The 17,463-nt window shown below is 39.3% G+C and overlaps 1 protein-coding gene across 1 annotated transcript in view; it reads right to left on the bottom strand.

Moving 5' to 3' along the window:
* Nucleotides 1-15,991, bottom strand: part of slc5a12 (solute carrier family 5 member 12) — a 33,043-nt gene extending 17,052 nt beyond the window's left edge. The window contains exons 1-7 of the mRNA XM_003224248.4: nucleotides 15,348-15,991; nucleotides 10,628-10,693; nucleotides 5,826-5,877; nucleotides 4,718-4,785; nucleotides 3,332-3,486; nucleotides 1,137-1,277; nucleotides 110-239 (exon numbers count right to left, since the gene is read on the bottom strand). Of these exons, the coding sequence (XP_003224296.2) occupies nucleotides 110-239; nucleotides 1,137-1,277; nucleotides 3,332-3,486; nucleotides 4,718-4,785; nucleotides 5,826-5,877; nucleotides 10,628-10,693; nucleotides 15,348-15,704 (969 nt within the window). The 5' untranslated portion in view covers nucleotides 15,705-15,991. The remainder of the gene's footprint in view (nucleotides 1-109; nucleotides 240-1,136; nucleotides 1,278-3,331; nucleotides 3,487-4,717; nucleotides 4,786-5,825; nucleotides 5,878-10,627; nucleotides 10,694-15,347) is intronic.
* Nucleotides 15,992-17,463: the final 1,472 nt, after the last annotated feature.

Below are 17,463 nucleotides of genomic sequence, written 5' to 3'. Positions count from 1 at the left end.
CATTTGAGAAAAACTGAGATGGAGAATCTCCCCTGCCACTAACCTTACTGCAAAGATATGCCATGCAATAAACTATATTTCGCTTTAGATGTCTGATTGGTTTCTTTACCTGATCAGGTGCTGAAATGAAATTAGCAGTCCAGGGATCACAGCTTCTAAAATGGGAATACATCACCAATCCACAAAGGACAGCACATACCAGGATGATCCACAGTCCCAATAAATTAAGATATAATGCACTAAAAAGAGAGAGAAAGAGCATATTAAAGTTGTTTGTCATAAATACTATGCTAGAAGAAAGATGGCCAATAGATTGATCGATCAATAGATGATAGATAGATAGATAGATAGATAGATAGATAGGAAAGACGGGTTCATTTTTATATGTGAACATCTGGTCCAAAACCCTTAGAGCTCCTTTTTAAAAGACCGAAGGAATCATGTTGGCTACTGGTATATAGATTACACAGGTGTTTCAAAGGCAATCCATGAAGTGTGATTAAAAGATTCAAGGACTTGAGTGTTTCGGAGTATAGACTGCAAAACAAAGCATCCCAATATGGGTGCAGTAGGGTTGAGTACCAAGCAAAGAGTAGCCCATGCTGAGCAAGCAGTCTACCAAATTTTTCTCCAGACTTTGACCTCTCTGTAGTAGCCTATATCTCCTATAGAAGACAAAATGGGTTAATTTTACACCTATAGGCTTCCAGGAGTGGTGTTTTCACAATTAGATAAAATGGAAGGGGATGTTCAATCACTTCCTGTTTTAGTTTGCTCAGGGTTTTTCAGCTTTCCTGCATTCTAGCATCCAACGTGACCAGCAGCATGTGCCCAATAGGTTGAAAATTTAGCCCCAAACCTGCATGTACACAGTTGTTTGAGATAGGCATCTGCTCTTCACACTATCTGTAATAGTTAAACCTATAATACCTTGGCAATCATATTTGCAACAGAAAGTACAGAATGAATCATAAGCATGCATGATTATCTATAGTTCGATATTAAAATTAACAACTAGCTATAGGCTATATTTAATACATGCCACCACCACTGAACAAATAGGTATATATAAATTGGTGAACTCTTTTTAAATGTGTCTCTGTTCCATATTACAATACCAGTGCAGGACTACTTACAGCTTAGCCTGCACTTCTGTTTTGCAGGCAATGCATCTTTGTATAGTAGATTGATTCACTCCATAGATTCCTAACCAGGTAAATGTTCCTCCTACTGCAATTGTCCAAAATGTGTGTCTTCTCAAGGGATCAAAGTCAAAGCTGCATAAAGGAAACACAAGGAAAATTAAATCTTTAATTAAACTTCTAGGTTAGAGCATATATTTCAGCGGTGACTAATAACACCTATGACAGTAGGGCTGTGAATTCACAGTGAATTCCAAACTGTAAAATCGAAAGTGCTGAACTTTTGAGGGGAATGGGGAATGCAGAATTTTGGGGCTTGAAGTTTAGGGAGAGACCTTTAAACTGCTCAGCCAAACAGGTCTTGGGCCTCACTAAACTACAAGCCCTAGAATTCTGCAGGATACAGAAACCGGATTTAAAGTGGATCCATGCTCTAGTGTGATGAGGCTGTATTGAGAAGCATCATGCTATACACTAAATACAACAGATACGTCTATTCCAAAATACGGAAATAGGAGTCAGTCCGATTTCTGCACTCACCACCAATTCTTCCCAAACACATTTCATGAAGAAAAATTGAAAGTAAATAAGGGACAGGTTTTCTTGCAGAGAATTTAGGGCAAAAAGAACACCTTTACATTTTGGAGAACTGGAACTCTAACTTCAATCTGGAGAAATGAGAAATATTGTGTTTATATCCCCTGGACTGCTGCCTTCAACTGGTTTTCACAAATCAAAAGATAAAACTTGTCCCTTTATTTGTGAAGGGGAACCCCATATTTATGGCAATTTGCCCTTTGATTTCACTATATAGCTACAAATTCAAATTGCTTAATTAAACAGAGTAAACTGAAAGAAGGTCTCCATTGTACAAAAAGCAAGTCCTGATTCTTGTGCCAGTGAGCTTAAGATACAAAAGTGCAAATATCTCTTTTGGGTATCACTTTTGAAAGACATGACAGAAGCAAGCCACAGAACTGAAAAAGTTACAGACAAGTACATTTTAAAAATTTACTTCTCCAGTAGAAAATCAATAAATCTGCCATTTTTTCTTTCCTTTCCCTTCTTTTTCTTCTTTTTCTCATCTTTCTCTTTTCTTTCTTCTTTCTATAGAATTAATTTATTTTTAGCTTTCTGTTTATGTTGCTGTAGTTTTTTTGTTGTAGATATGTACCTATTTTTTCAGCTGATGTTATTTTTTATGGATACTATGTTTAATTAACACAAATTTTACCTAAAATTCATCTGAAGTTCTGGATTTGAAGCACTATGGTCAGTTCCATGTCAGAACTAGTCACTTCTGTTAGATGGCAATCCTGACTTTCCCATGCTCAGTCAACTGGGGAACAGGGGATGGGACTTATCATCGCCATCTTTTCCCCATTGTAGCAGGGATCATGGAGCATAAAATTGCTTCTGGTCATCATTCATCAGCATTGCTGATATTTGCCCAAGCTCCACCATTACTGGAGAGGTGAGGGGAAAAAGGAGGGAACTCTCCCTCCTTCCCCTCTCTGAATTGCACTGGTGCTTCAGCAAACATCGGCAATGGCAATCAGCAACAACCAGAAGAATTTCACACTCCATGGTCACACTCCATGATTTAATCAAATCAAGTCCCACTGAATTTGGGATTTGAACAAAACTGGACCAGTTATAAAATCTGTATGTAATGGATTGTATCCTTAACAGCTTTCAAGTGCAGAAAGCATTGGGTGGATAACTTTTATCTTTTGGACCCTCAAAATCGGCTCTGGAAAGGAAACTCAAAGCAGTTCTATCCATATGCAGAAAAGTCACATTGCTAATAGAGAGATGGTTGTTCAATCCTTATCAAGATGCCAGCTAGGCAATTGCTGAGAAACTTTTAACAATATAGTTGAAATTCATCTACATATTGGGCTTTTCAATACTTCTCCTATATTTCAAAAGCAATAATCTAATTCTTTAAGTATCTCTGTTCTATAGAATAAATACAAGAAAACAAAGATACTGAAAACAACAATAGGACAAAATAGACTGAGAGAATTTAGCTGTGTGAAAATTGATAAATTTGCCTTTGAACAAAGAGGATGTTATTTCCTTCCAGTAACAAATTCCCTTTCCTGCCATTTAAAAAGAACGCTTTTCTCATTCCATATGCAATAAACAAGATCATTGATCTTAATGTCAGGCACCATTCTGCTTACTCAAATACATTGAGGCGTGATCCATTATCAGCAGTTTCCCAAATATTTGTAAGGCCCCCATTCTCAAGAGTTCCTTGAATTAAAACAGTTAAGAACCCAATCAGCATAACAACCAGTTGAAAGGCATCTGTCCAGACAACAGCTTTTAATCCTCCCTATATCAAAGAAAAACAAACAAAAAAGAATGTGTCTTTAGTTTGAGTTTGTTACAGAAGAATTCAAAAGAACCTCTTTCAGTATTTAGTACTCTGCAAGTCCCTGTTGTTATTTCTCTTAGTTAGCTCCTATTCAGACATGTTTCTTCACAAAATTATCATTGCATGTGGAGAAGTGCTCTGTCCAAATTCCCTGTTGCCTTCTTTCATAGGGAACAATTTTCTACTCATGGTGGCAGATGTTTTCTATTGGGCGAAGTAAGAATCAGCTCTGGGTTTTAGTCTGAATTTTAAGTAATCTATTCAAGGTGCTGAGCCTATTTCGGGTATGAGAATTAACATGTTGGACAGTTCCTACAAAGTTAGAGCAGATTCTCCATTCAACTGACATAAAAACCACCAGCAACCCTGACTTTGACTGTTTTCTGCATCTCACACACATACAATCACAACCATTGCTCCTAATACCTGGTGTCTTCACTTACAATACCACAGTAGTATTCTATTAAATCCCAGGAATTGCAGTTTTGGAGAGGAAAATTAGCAAAGAGCAATAGTGTCCAAGGAAACAACAAACTACAGGATGTTGTCATTGCAGTTACAGGGGAATCATAGCGTGATGCTTGTATGGCTTGAAAAAGTCATACTCCGTCACCACTTGATTTCCTGCCAATGGGATGTGCCCAGACTTTTACTACAATTAATTGTTGATCCTAACTATTTATTAATGATTAGTTGAGAAAAAAGTCTATCAGTTATGTTCAAATATTTTACTATGTTACTGCATAAGGAGAGAAAGGCATCTACTCATTTGTCTCAACAACAATGTATTTATGTTTATGCTTTACTCATTTCACTATTGTTGTGTAATCCCTAGAAAATATGGATAAAGTTGGAACCCTAGATAACTGTTAAAAACTGCAGAGTAACTACTGCTCAGAGGCTTTAAAGAAATCATGTATCACTTGTAATCTGATGTAAAGAATTGCCCCGCCCTCGACCAAAGGGCAAGCCCATGAGGCATGGGGCGTAGTTGAAAACCCCTGTGAAGGTGGCCAGCTTTGGTTAGGGCCAGTTGGCTTCACCAGCCCCCGTCACATGGCAAGAGGTGGATCTGAACCTATTTAAGGCTGAACCGCCCCTACATTTATTTTCCTTCACTCTGCATGTTACCCACCCTATGATTCTTCCCATGATCATTTTTTAAGTTGAACTATAGTTGTGTACTTACCAATGTGCAGTAGAAGGTACAGACAATTCCTGTTGCAAATACAGAGCCCCAAAGATTAAATCCAGTCACTGAAAACCAAAAGAGATCAAATTAGGTATAGGCCATGTTGAAGCACTGTATTAGCTTTCAGATATCATTTAAAATATGATCAGTCTTTTACTTCTCTGCTGCTATTATCTCTGTTAATGCTTTGAAAATAGAAATTAATTTACCTTTGAAAAGGTGTACAAAGATGAAAAGGGTTCCTTTCAAGTTTTTTTTTTTTTTGTGTCAAGAGCAACTTGAGAAACTGTAAGTCACTTCTGGTGTAAGAGAATTGGCCGTCTGCAAGGACACTGCCCAGGGGATGCCTGGATGTTTGATGTTTTACCATCCTTGTGGGAGGCTTCTCTCATGTCCCCATACGGGGGGCTGGAGCTGACAGAAAGAGCTCACCTGCTCTCCCTGGATTTGAACCGCCAACCTGTTGGTCAGGAGTCCTGCCGGCACAAGGGTTTAACCTACTGCACCACTGGGGGCACCTTTCAGAAGGTGATGCAAAAGTAATGAGGTTGAATGTAAAAAATATATATATCCAGAATGTATATCATTGTAATATTTTCAATACATCAAGCAAAAAGCCCCAAAAATGTGTACAAACTTTTGAGATTTTCATATTTCTTATCTGAAGAAGAGAACAATATGGGAAAAAACATTATTTTTTCTAACTGGTGAAGTGTATTGAGCAAATTTACTCAGAATCAAAGTGGTGCCGTGTCAGACTGTATACATCTACAATTAGTAGGGACATCAAGTTAACTGAGGAAATAATCACAACCTTCAAAGTATATATGAGATAAGAAAACAAAGCTGAAGGGCAGAAAGTGTTGAAATACATTATCAGTCTTAGATCACTACCCTCAACTGGGCACCTAGCCAGGACCTTGAGTACATAGCTTCTCCAGTTACTTTTTACTAAAAGCAAAACTGAGCAAATAAATAATACAGTTCTAGGTAGAGAAAGGGGAATGGACAGCATCCAAATGGAGAAGATGATGTTTGCTTCACATTTCTCCTTTGCCTCTGGGGCTGCCACAAGAATAACTGTCATAGTAATGTGGAAACTCACCTTGGTTGAGAGCCAAAGCTGGTGCATAAACTACCACTCCAGTGTAAAGAATCTGTGGAGGAAGAGAAAGAAGATTTTAAAAAGCAAACTGGATCCTCACTTAAATGCATTATAACCCAATAATTATCTATAGAAAAAAGTAACAAAAAGTGGGGGGAAATGTCATGAGGAAACTGTTGTGTTATCACTCAACTCATCAAACTCCATCCCAATTTGTAATACAATATCCAGTATCATATGTTCAACTATGAGAAATTATGTTAGACTTTCCTCTATGAAAATAGGCATTCATATAGTGAATATTTCTACAGAGGTTTTGCTGCATTGTGGTGGATAGTACAGAAATGTGATCAAAGTGTAAGTTTCAGCTGGCTTCTGGTGAAGAAGGAGCAGAGGGATAATATGTCACCCTGCACACAGCTCGCTCTTACAATGCTTTCCCCATCACATGGGGAAAGTGTCGCCCCTGCACAACATGGGAAGCCTCCCATGTTACTGGGGAAATTGTCTGGTGGCACTTTTCCCCCAGTTAGGAGCAGAGCCACAGGCGGCAGTATCCCCGAGGCTGGCTATTGTAGTGTCTCAGAGACCCTCGAGTCATGACCCCGTAGCCATTATGGATCAGACCGAAGAGGATATGGGGTTTGTGCCGACTCAGCAAGATTCAGCTCCATTCCAGATGTCCCCTGTTGACAGTTTTAGTCCACAGTTAATTACAAAGGCCCTTGAGTCAGAGCCTGGTTCTCCAGAGAGCTCTCCTTTTGATCGGAAATTGTTTTGGGAAACATCTCGCTCGGAGAAGGAGAATAGGAGAAAAAGTGCTAGATTAGTGGAGAAAGCAAGCGCTAATTAAGCTTGTTCCCTTGAGAGTTTCCCGGGTGGCTTGCATCTGGCAAGTTGTTGACTTTAGTCCACTTTCCCTTGGGAAAAAGTGTCTAGGCACCTGGTTTGAGGGGAGATCGGAGTCCCATAAAAGTTCTGTGCGCAGGCGGACCTTTGCGGTGTCAACGTGTCAGTTGAGGAAATCACATCGACTCTAGTTTCTGCGGCGCACTACTCTCGAGTAGACCGGGTGTTGCATCTCGTCTCCCTGCCAAGTCTGGACAGCAATTCAGCTCTACCACGACTAACCTTGCCTTGCCTTGTTATCCTAGCCTCGGACCTGAAACCTGGAACTCCTTGACAGACCTTGCTATAATCCCCACTCAAACAGCCTAGAAGTTTGAGTGTGTTACGGTTATCGGATTTAAAACTTTGAACTCTAATACTGGACATCTACTTTCACATTACTGGACTATATTTGACCTTTTCTGAAAGGACTATTGCTGGACTATATACTCTGCTTATTTTTGTGTGACTCCTTTATTTCTTTAATAAAGATATTAGATTGTTTATTGGCCTCCGTGTCTGGTTCCCAGTGCTCACGCTGCCCTGAGGCGTCACAGCTATAAGCATCCTAGGATGCATATTTTGAGCCATGTGAAGAGGTCATAGGCTGAAACTATATATGTTTGAAGAATGCTCTTGCAAATTATGAAAGCTGTTCACTTGTCATCCTACATGATTTTTTTCTTTCAGTTTAATGTTTTTATGTTTAGATCCAATTGCTGGACCCAAGTAAAGTATAACTATTACATTAATATTAATTTGATGTCAATACTTGTATAAATTTGCTGATTGATTAATTCACTCTACTTTGGACTCATCATCCATCTGTTTTTGATTGGTCATTGATAAATTAACATATGCTTAATTTGCAAGGCTGACTACTGAGGCATTCATCCCTGAAGAAAGCCCATGCGTATTGGTTTATGCTTCTTGGGGAGATGCTGGGATAACTGTCTATTAATGGGGAAAATGGTGCTAACACTTAAATATCTGGATAATAACAGTTAATGTCCACTCGGTGTGATAATTTAAGAAGTGTTTTCTAAGTTGTAGTTTTAAATCAAAGTTATTTCCATGCAAATAATGCTCCTGTGTATTGACATTCCAGCAAAGTTTACTCAAATGTAAATCATACTGACCTAAGTCTAAACTGAATAAATGGAAATGACATAATTGCTGACTTACCAATTTTCCATTCACTGATACCAATAATTGCATTAGGCCATAGTGTTTTACAGGATTTACTTCCATAAAATTTGTGTTTTGGACTGAAGTCATTTGGGATCATTTAACGCTTATTTCCAAATTTTCAGGAAATCTATTTAAACTTTTAAAATGTCAGTATGTTACTATTAAAGCACTTATTCCATTAGCAATGAATTGTTTTTTTTTGTTTTATAATTTTTATTGAACAAATAAAAACTTTAACTACATAATAAGTGGGGGAACAATTAAATGAAGAAAAGTAGGAAAATAGTAGCAGGGAAGGGGAATAAGAAGAAGGGGGGAAAGGGAGAGAGAGAGAAGGAGAAAAAGAAAAAGAAAAAATAGGGGTGAAAGAAAATTTGTAACTTCTGTCCTTCCTTCCATTCCTTTTTCTGTGAGTCCTTTTCACATCCTTAAATCTTTTTAAAGTAATTCTGAAAACTTGACCAGTCCGTCATTTTCAGTCCTCTACCGGTGAGTTCTTTTAGTATGAAAGTCAATGAATCCATGTCCTTTATTTCAATCACTTTGATTCTCCAATCTTTCACCTCTGGTAATTATTAAACATACACAAATGTATAAAGCTGCATTTATTTTTCAAGAGAAATAATATTAAATGGTAGTACTTCACAGAACAAGCTAGTCAACTCATAGTGACCTATATCTACAGTTCTGCAAAATTATCTGCAAAATTGCCTAAAAAAATGGAAGTTGGGCAATTTCTAGGAGTGAGAATCTGCTGCTTATGCTGAAGCTATTTTAGATAATTGAATTGAAATTCTTATGGGAACAAAGTTTTCTTGAATAGACATATATATTGGGTTATCCTCCATAAATCTTTCAGTGATATGCTGATAACTGTCAGGACCCAGGCTGCAGAGCACCAATAACCTTACACAGAGGCCAGAATCTATCTAATATCTTTATTATAGAAATATATAAAGTCAATAAAAACAAGTGAAGAATATAGTTCAGAAGCAGACCTTTCAGATGAGGTCAAATATAGTCCAGAAATGTATTGTCCAATATAAGATATTAGAGTTCAAAGTTTTAATCCACTTGACCGAAACACACACTTTGCCAAGCAATAGTGTGGGGAAATGACAGAGTCTTTAAAGTCCAATGTAGCTTGACAACAAGGCTGGAAAATAAACTTGATTCTTGGCTAGATCAAAGACTTGAAACGAGACAAACATGAAGCATGAACAAGGTCCGTGGCAAAACGTGAAACAAGGTAGGCTTGAAACTTGATCCGGGAAGCAAGGAACTGGGGTACGAAGTCCACACACGATCTCTCTCCTCAAGCTGATCAATTGACTCCGCAAAGTTCCCCTTGCGACCAGCACCTATATCGGGTCTCGTTTTCCCGCCAACAGAACACTTTCCCTAGAGAACGGGAAGCGAAACCCAACTCTGTCCAGATGCATGACTCCTTAGAATTTCCCAAGGGAAGCAGATCTAATCAGCTAGTTGTTTGGCAGCGATTCTCAGGCTCCGGCGATTAGCCTCTCTGACTCCTCTATCTCTATTATAATTGTCCCTCCGGGAAAACGGGGGGGAATTCTGCCCAAGGCCTGTTTGGCTAAATTCTTGAGGACAAACATCCTCCAGGTGGAGAGACTCCGGCTCTGGCTGAACCGGCGAAAATCCCATGATTTCCTCTTCGTCTGCCACAATAGTACTAGGAACAGGACTACAAGGCCCATGAGTCATCACAATAACAGGGGGAGAGGGGGATAAATGAATGAAGAGATGCAAGAGACCAATGACTATAAATTCAAACTGTTCACAGTCTCCCTCCACATACTCTGTGATTGTAGAATGACTGAGATCTTTATTTTGAATTGTAATCGTATGTTAGGACTGTGACTCAGTTCCCCTTCCCCCTCTCTGTTTCATACCACCTTGGCCTTTTCCTGATGTGGAATTAGAAGGCACACTTGTTTGAATGAACATTTGCATGAATAATGGAGATAATGATAATAATAATAATAATCTTTATTTATACCCCGCCACCATCTCCCCAACGGGGACTCAGGGCGGCTTACATGGGGCCATGCCCAGAACAATACAATATAACAAAATATAATAGAACAACAAATCATAACACATTAAACAACACAATAAAAGAAAATATACACGACATTAAACAAGATCAAAAGAGCAATAAATCCTGTTTATTTCTGATGGTTGAATATTTGACCTGCTCCAAATTGTTGTGGATTGTGCCAGTACATTCCAGGACCCAATACGTCACACTAATGCACTCTAGACCAGGTCCAAATCAATCCATCCAAATTGGCTCAGTTCCATGTAGAAAACAGCATTCCTGAATTAGTTGCATGGCCCTAATGTTTATGTGTGGTTTTGTCAATTGACACAAGGCAGGTTGGAAATGCCTAGATATATCACAGTGTTATAATTGCAGTAAACACATCCCAGAAAGAGAAAAATCTACAGGCATATCAAATTCAATGATGTTAAAATCAAATAGATTTATTTTCATATGTTAATACAGACTCCAAATATGAAGAAGCTTCCTGGTGTTCTGTATAAGAGAACATAAACCAAATCCTGTCACATATGTCAGGTGTGGCATACAAGAAGATGATACTTACAAAAGAAAATCTCCATACATAGAGGACAACTTGTGGCAGACCTCCAGGGTGTTCTAAAATTAGAGCATATAAATGAAGAGCATGTCTTACCGTCTGTACTATGTAAATCAGTGTTGCAGCAATGCGAACAGGTTTGTTAAACCTCAGCTCCAAATACTACAAGAAAAAATGAAGAGAGTAAATGATATCATGCTGGTTGTTACTTTACATTAGTCAAAAGGTAGGTCTGCTAATCACTGTTAAAATGCATATTCTTTAAAACAATTATTAATTATTTTTATTTACAGTATTTTTGTATTGCTTTCCATCCTACAATGGCTTTTGAGGCTATGAAAAGATACAAATCAATTATATCATTAAAATATTCTTCAAAATCTCTTAAAAGTAATGTAAAAACAACTCTAGATTCCCGTTTTAAAACAATTAAAGCCGGAATTTAAAACACTGTTTTGGATAACTGCCAGAAGCATAAAAAAGATGGAACAAACCTAAATCCCTTAGGTATGGAGTTTTATAGTTGAGGCACTGCTACAGAAAAATTATTGTTTTGTGTATAAACCAAGCTAACTTCACAAGGCGTTGGGGCATGCAACAAGGCCTCCTCCAAACATCTCACAAGGCTTATATGGGAGGAGGGAGTCTTTCAGATATCTTGCCCCCAAGTGATTTTGAGTTTGTAGGTCAACATAGGCACCTCAAATTGGAACAGTTAGAAATCAAATTAATATTTTCTGCTAACTATGGAATTAAGATCTGAAAGAGTACATGGAATTGATAAAGGGCCACAGCTGCAGTTTACTAACAGATTTTCACCATGAGCAGAAACATATTAACAGTATACAATTTGCTGACCTAAAGAATCTCAACGGTAGTTGCTTGTTACCAAACTGGATGACAGACAACACCAGAAAAAATGCCCTCTTCTACACAAACATTAAAGATACAGAAGCCTTCCACATATTTCAGTTGGGAAACCCTATGCCTTGAGATGGTTGGAAGAAGGTCAGGCTAGAAATAGAATGAAATCAATAAATGCTCCCAATTCTAGCTTTAAGAACTACATCAGTTGATTAAACGAGCCCTCATGATTTCTCTTAAACATTTTCCAAGGAGCCATCTAACTGCCTTACATTGTTAGCCATCATTAGATTCAATGACGTGGGCATAATGCAAAAATGACTACCTTCCCCAGTGGCTGTTGATTGTTTGTGTGTCAAGGAAAAAGTGGATTCTTCATTATTTTTAGTCCAGACTTTTAAAAAATTATCAAACGTTTCGGGCTGGATCTACACTGCCCTATTTCCCAGGATCTGGTCCCAGATATATCTGGCAATGTAGATTCGTATAATCCAATTCAAAGCAAATAATCTGGAATCAGATCCTAGGATATAAGGCAGTGTAGATCCGGCTTTACCCTCAAAATAGGTGCAGCACCTTGGGTAGTCTTTTTAAAGCTTGGATGGAAATCCAAAATGGATTTACTACTGCATTGGCATGTTAGGCTGACAGAGACTAACTGGCCTAGTCACCCAAGATTGGAACTTCAACTTGCATCTCCCAAATCTCTGGCTATCATCACTCCATTATACCAGCCATGGACTATTGCAGAGGGTATGGGGGCATTTTCCATGTAGTACTGCTGCAAGCACAATGGTGTATCTCACATGACCAGAAGTGATGTCATATCACTTTCAGTTTTCATTTTGGCTAATTTGGGGTTTGGGGTTTTAGGTATGTGATATCTTGAATGGGTTTTCAGGAGTCAAATGATGATATTTTGTGGTTTCAATTACTATTCACACGCAGCCTGCAGGCTGAATTTTCCATAAACTTTCCCAAACCATTATGCTTTCTTTACCTTAATTCGTTATAATTTAATTCCCTTTAATTAACAAGCATTGCTATGCCAAGGGGAGCATCTGGACACAGTCATTTGTTTTCAGTCCCTCATTTCCACTCCTAACAATTCTTATGAAATCAGAAGTAACCAATTTTTTTTGCTTCCAATGTAAAAATGATATCTATTATCCGCAAGCTATAGTGACTTAAATGGAGGATTAATTCCCAGGGCAGAAAAAAAGGACTCATTCCTAAAGGCAGCTATCTGACTGGTCAACAGTTTCTGTGTGCCTCATTTCTGTGGTAATCTGTTAAGCCTTACCCTTGGGCTACTTTGTCCAATTTGATTGGGCACCTCTTCCATATCTATCTTTGCCCTATTTGTCCTTAGCTTGCCTCCCTTTCTCTAATTATGCCATCTATACTCCAGCCTGCCTTCAATGCATAATTTAGCAATGTGTCTTTTTAGAAACCAAGTAAAGTACAACTAGAATCCCCCAACCAGCATGGTTATTATGAGTCCAAAATCACATCTCTTCTATCTAACCATTGCAATAATGCTTCTAAAGAGATGTAGGAAAAGCATTTTTTTTGTTTAATGTGGCATCTCTGTAGTCATTTCAAGACTTCAGACAACATCAAAGAGCATTCCAGCTTGCTATATTCTGTAGGCTTGATTTAGATTCTTTTAAAAAGAACATATATTTTCCATCTCATGAAACACCTCTGCTCAAATTGTATACAGCTTGCCAAATGAAACACTTTATCTTTATAGCTATATATAATTTGCTGGTTTCATTCGTGCAATAATTACACCTTTACCACTTCCAAATTTTAAACAATTACCTGTTACTAAGGCAGTTTTGGGCCAATTGCTATATCATCAAATGATTAAAGTGCAACCTTCACTTGGTGGAAGAGTTCCAGCTTGTCTTTCTTACATCCAGAACACAAGAGTTATACATTGTGTTCCTGGTAATTTTTCTGTTTTGACACTCAGCTCTAATTTCAGCTGAGTCAATAGTCTTGGTGCTCCCTGATCCATCTTCAGAAAGCTAGTTCAAAATTCAGGAAGTGCCAGCAGCAGAGCCAAAACCCTCTGTTCTCTATTATGTAGAAGGTAGGGCTGGCGGAAAGGGGCAAAATCATTTTACTCCTAATGACTCCCACCACCACCATTGACAATTTTATTGCTTTATGACATTTATGACATTGCTTTATTTATTGCAAACAGTAGACTCTTCAGTTCTGTACATACTCAGACAACAAAGAAATATTCAACAATTTCGTATTCACAAAAGATATCAGATAATGGTTAGAATAGAAAGACACAGGGAGGAAGGAAGAGATGGAGGGAGGGAGGGAGGGAGGGAGGGAAAGAGGGAGGGGGAGAGAAAGAGAGAGAGAGAGAGAGAGAGAGAGAGAGAGAATATGACCCTATGATCCTTACTAATACTTACACATCTTCATAAACTGTTAATGGTGTTACCAGAGTTTTGAAATAGTGAGAAATGACAGCAGGACTGTCAGGAAGGTGATATTAAAAGGTTTGTGTTGTGTTAAACTGTCAGTTTTTGGTCAAGTTAGCCATGTATTTATCAAACTAACATATTAATCACAATAATAAATTACACGGTGCACCATTTCCATCTTTATGAAGGAATGTATTTATTTATTTCATTGCCTAATAGAGCCCCCAGTGGTGTAGCGGGTTAAAGCCTTGTGACTAGAAGGTTGGGTTGCTGACCTGAAGGCTGCCAGGTTCCAATCCAACCTGGGGAGAGCGCGGATGAGCTCCCTCTATCAGCTCCAGCTCCATATGGGGGCATGAGAGAAGCCTCCCACAAGGATGGTAAAAACATCAAAATATCCAGGCATCCCCTGGGCAACGTCCTTGCAGACAGCCAATTCTCTCACACCAGAAGCGACTTGCAGTTTCTCATGTCGCTCATGACACACACAAAAAGTTGCCTTATCTTAGATAATCAAATTAGCACTCTATTCCTTTGCCCATAAAACAAATTCCAAAATGTCAAACTGTCTTAAGATGGCTAAGTACAAGGATGGCTATATTTTATACAGTCAGCTTTCCAGATTTGTGGGTTTAAATTTTGTGAATTTGGTTATTTGCAGATTTAATTGGGGGCTGGGCTGTGGCGCAGGCTGGTGAGCAGCTGCTGTAATAAATCACTCTGACCATGAGGTCATGAGTTCGAGGCCAGCCCGTGGTGGGGTGAGCACCCATCAATTTAAAATAAAATATAGCCCCTGCTCGTTGCTGACCTAGCAAGCCGAAAGATAGTGGCATCTACCAAGTAGGAAATAAGGTACCACTTATAAAAAAGTGGGGAGGCAAATTTAACTAATTTACAACATTGGAATGAGGAAGTGAGGAAGTGCCATCAGAGTGGATGATGAAGCAGCTGCTCCCCCCTATGGCCAGAATCAAACATCCCCTCAGGAGAAGGTTAACTTGCCTCTGCGTCTGTCTGTCTGTCTGTCTGTCTGTCTGTCTCTGTCTCGGTTTGATGTGTTTATGGGCATTGAATGTTTGCCCTGTATGTGTATAATGTGATCCGCCCTGAGTCCCCTTCGGGGTGAGAAGGGCAGAATATAAATACTGTAAATAAATTAATAAATAATATGCTCTCTCTCTTTTTGAATCTTTAGGTTCTCTGGGGCTACTCTGGTCAATATCTGCAAAAGGTTTACCACACAGTTATGCTGGAGGACCTAGAGAACAGTTATCTATGAATCTCTGGGTCTTCTACCATGATTTTATGATAGATAGTTTCCCCAGGGTTAAGTGGCTTTCCTCAAGTAAAACAAATAGCATTTTTAAATTTTGCTTTTCCCTACTTTTGTAGGGCTACTGCACCTCCTAGCCCCAAAAGCAGAGGGCATACTGTACATCTATCTACCTACCTACCTATCTTTTCCTATCTATAGATATATCTGAAAACAACCTTACCTCATAAGTACTTGTGATTCCAGATCTGTAGAATACAGGTAGAAAAAGTTCTGAAGTAAAAATTATGACAAATGTATATGCTATGGAAAAGAGAATGAAGGCAGAGCCATGACGATACACTTCAGCTGGCGTTCCCAACACAGTCACCGCAGACATGAAACTGGCAGTGAGAGACAGGGCTACTGGTCCACAAGTCATCTGCCGTCCGCCCACCAAAAAGTCCCCCGAAGTTGTTTTTTTCCTGTCTTTAATTGCAAAAAAGACTCCTATTCCAGAAGAAATGAGAAAAAGGGCAGCAAAGACAACATAGTCCCAGGCAACAAAATTCTTAACATCTGGACGGATGAAGCTGGTCATTGTGTTGATAGCAGGTCCCAAGTCACGTTTTGATTGCTTGTTTTTGTAACTTAAATTATTCTCCAAAGCAAGCTAAGAACTCTCCATGATTTATCAGTTATATATTCAAAATCACAGATTGACCTCAATATACAATCAGAACTTCAGGTCTAGTCCATTCCAGAGTGATTTTGCAGGAATTATTTTATAGGTAGGTGAAAAGGAATTAGCTGACACAGAAATAATAAGTATGTCTTGTCAAGAAATGCCCAAGGTCCCTGTTAAATAGGGACAGAAAGAAGGAGGAATGCAAGAGTTCGCACTCTTTTTATCTGATGAGCTTTTTATTTAAGGTTAAACATTACTTTAACGTACTGACTCACTCATTAAAACAGCTCAGGAAAGTTGGAAGTTTATAAGCTACAGTAGGTGTGGGGAAAGTGCAGTCTGAGGGTCATATGTCCCCAACTTACAGGAGTTAGAAATCGGCATTAAAGCAAATGAGACAAACAGTACCAGAATTTAGATAAAACACAGTTAGCCCAGTAATATAGAATCTAAACATGGGCGGGGGGCATTTTATAGCCAGGAATGTGATAAAATGACCCTAGGGAAGTTCGAAATGGCTGCTAAGGAACCAGCCCAGCTGCTTCAACTGTCTCTAACATGGGGGACAACCCAAATCCCCTGAGTTAGTTTCCCCGGGGTTAAATGGCTTTCCTCCAGATTAATCCAGATCAGTCCTGTGCAGTGTTAGCCACTGCAGAGCTGATCGAATCACACACCAACCTAAGCTGTGAGTGGAGTTGTGCCCTTAGCCTACCTGCATACAGTGATGTCTTTTTCAGATCCATCAAATTCATGTAGGATAGGATCAGGATTTTGTTATTAAACAAAATCAGTTTGTTTAATACTAGAATATAGCAAAATAGCATTATTTTATTTTATTCCTTACCTGTCTCTCCTCATGGCTTGAGGTTACAACATAGCTAAAAGCACATAATCATCATAAACATAATATAAAATACACAGATTAAAAATATTAAAATACACAGAACAAAGATTAAAATATAGTGAACACAAGACACAAGTATACAATTCATGATTAAAACTGACTGGATACTAGTTTAATATCACTTTAGCTGGTATGGCTTTGTTTTATGAAATCCTGGCATTTGTCAGTTGGATGACAAATACCATAGTATTTTTTTTCTCAAGAAATTAAAGGACTATCAAGGTTTTACTAATTTGGCAGTGTATAATTTCATCTTTCCATCCAATAATGCTCATTTTCCTATCTTCCGCATGCAGGTGTTAATTTGCATTTCTTAGCAGTTCTGTGCAGCATAGTCAATGATGACAAATGCTGGACAATGATCCTCAACAACATCTGGCAACAGGGCCGGCCCAACATGGAGGCCACGTGAGGCGGCTGTCTCAGGCGCAGGTCCCCGGGGGGGCGCCGTCAGGGTTCCCCCCCCAGCGGGGACCATGGGCTCGCTCACCAGCGAACAGGAAGGCCTGTTCGGCGATGAGCGAGCTCTCCCCCACTACAGCATTGCTGGCTGGGCAAGGCCAGCCAGGCCAGGGCACACTGGGTGGGAGGCGGGGCACCGTCAGGGCGGTGCCCCGCCTCCCGCCCAGCACGCCCTGGCCCCGCCTCCCACGCTGCGTGAGAGGCAGGGTCGGGGCGAGCAGCGCGGGAGGTGGGGCCAGGGTTGGCTCTGCCTCCCGCGCTGCTCGCCCTGGCTCTGCTGCCGTTGCCTAGCCAGCCAGGTTG

Source organism: Anolis carolinensis, chromosome 1 (genome assembly GCF_035594765.1).
Source record: "Anolis carolinensis isolate JA03-04 chromosome 1, rAnoCar3.1.pri, whole genome shotgun sequence".
Classification (NCBI taxonomy): domain Eukaryota; kingdom Metazoa; phylum Chordata; class Lepidosauria; order Squamata; family Dactyloidae; genus Anolis; species Anolis carolinensis.
This window is presented reverse-complemented; position numbering and strand designations above follow the sequence as displayed.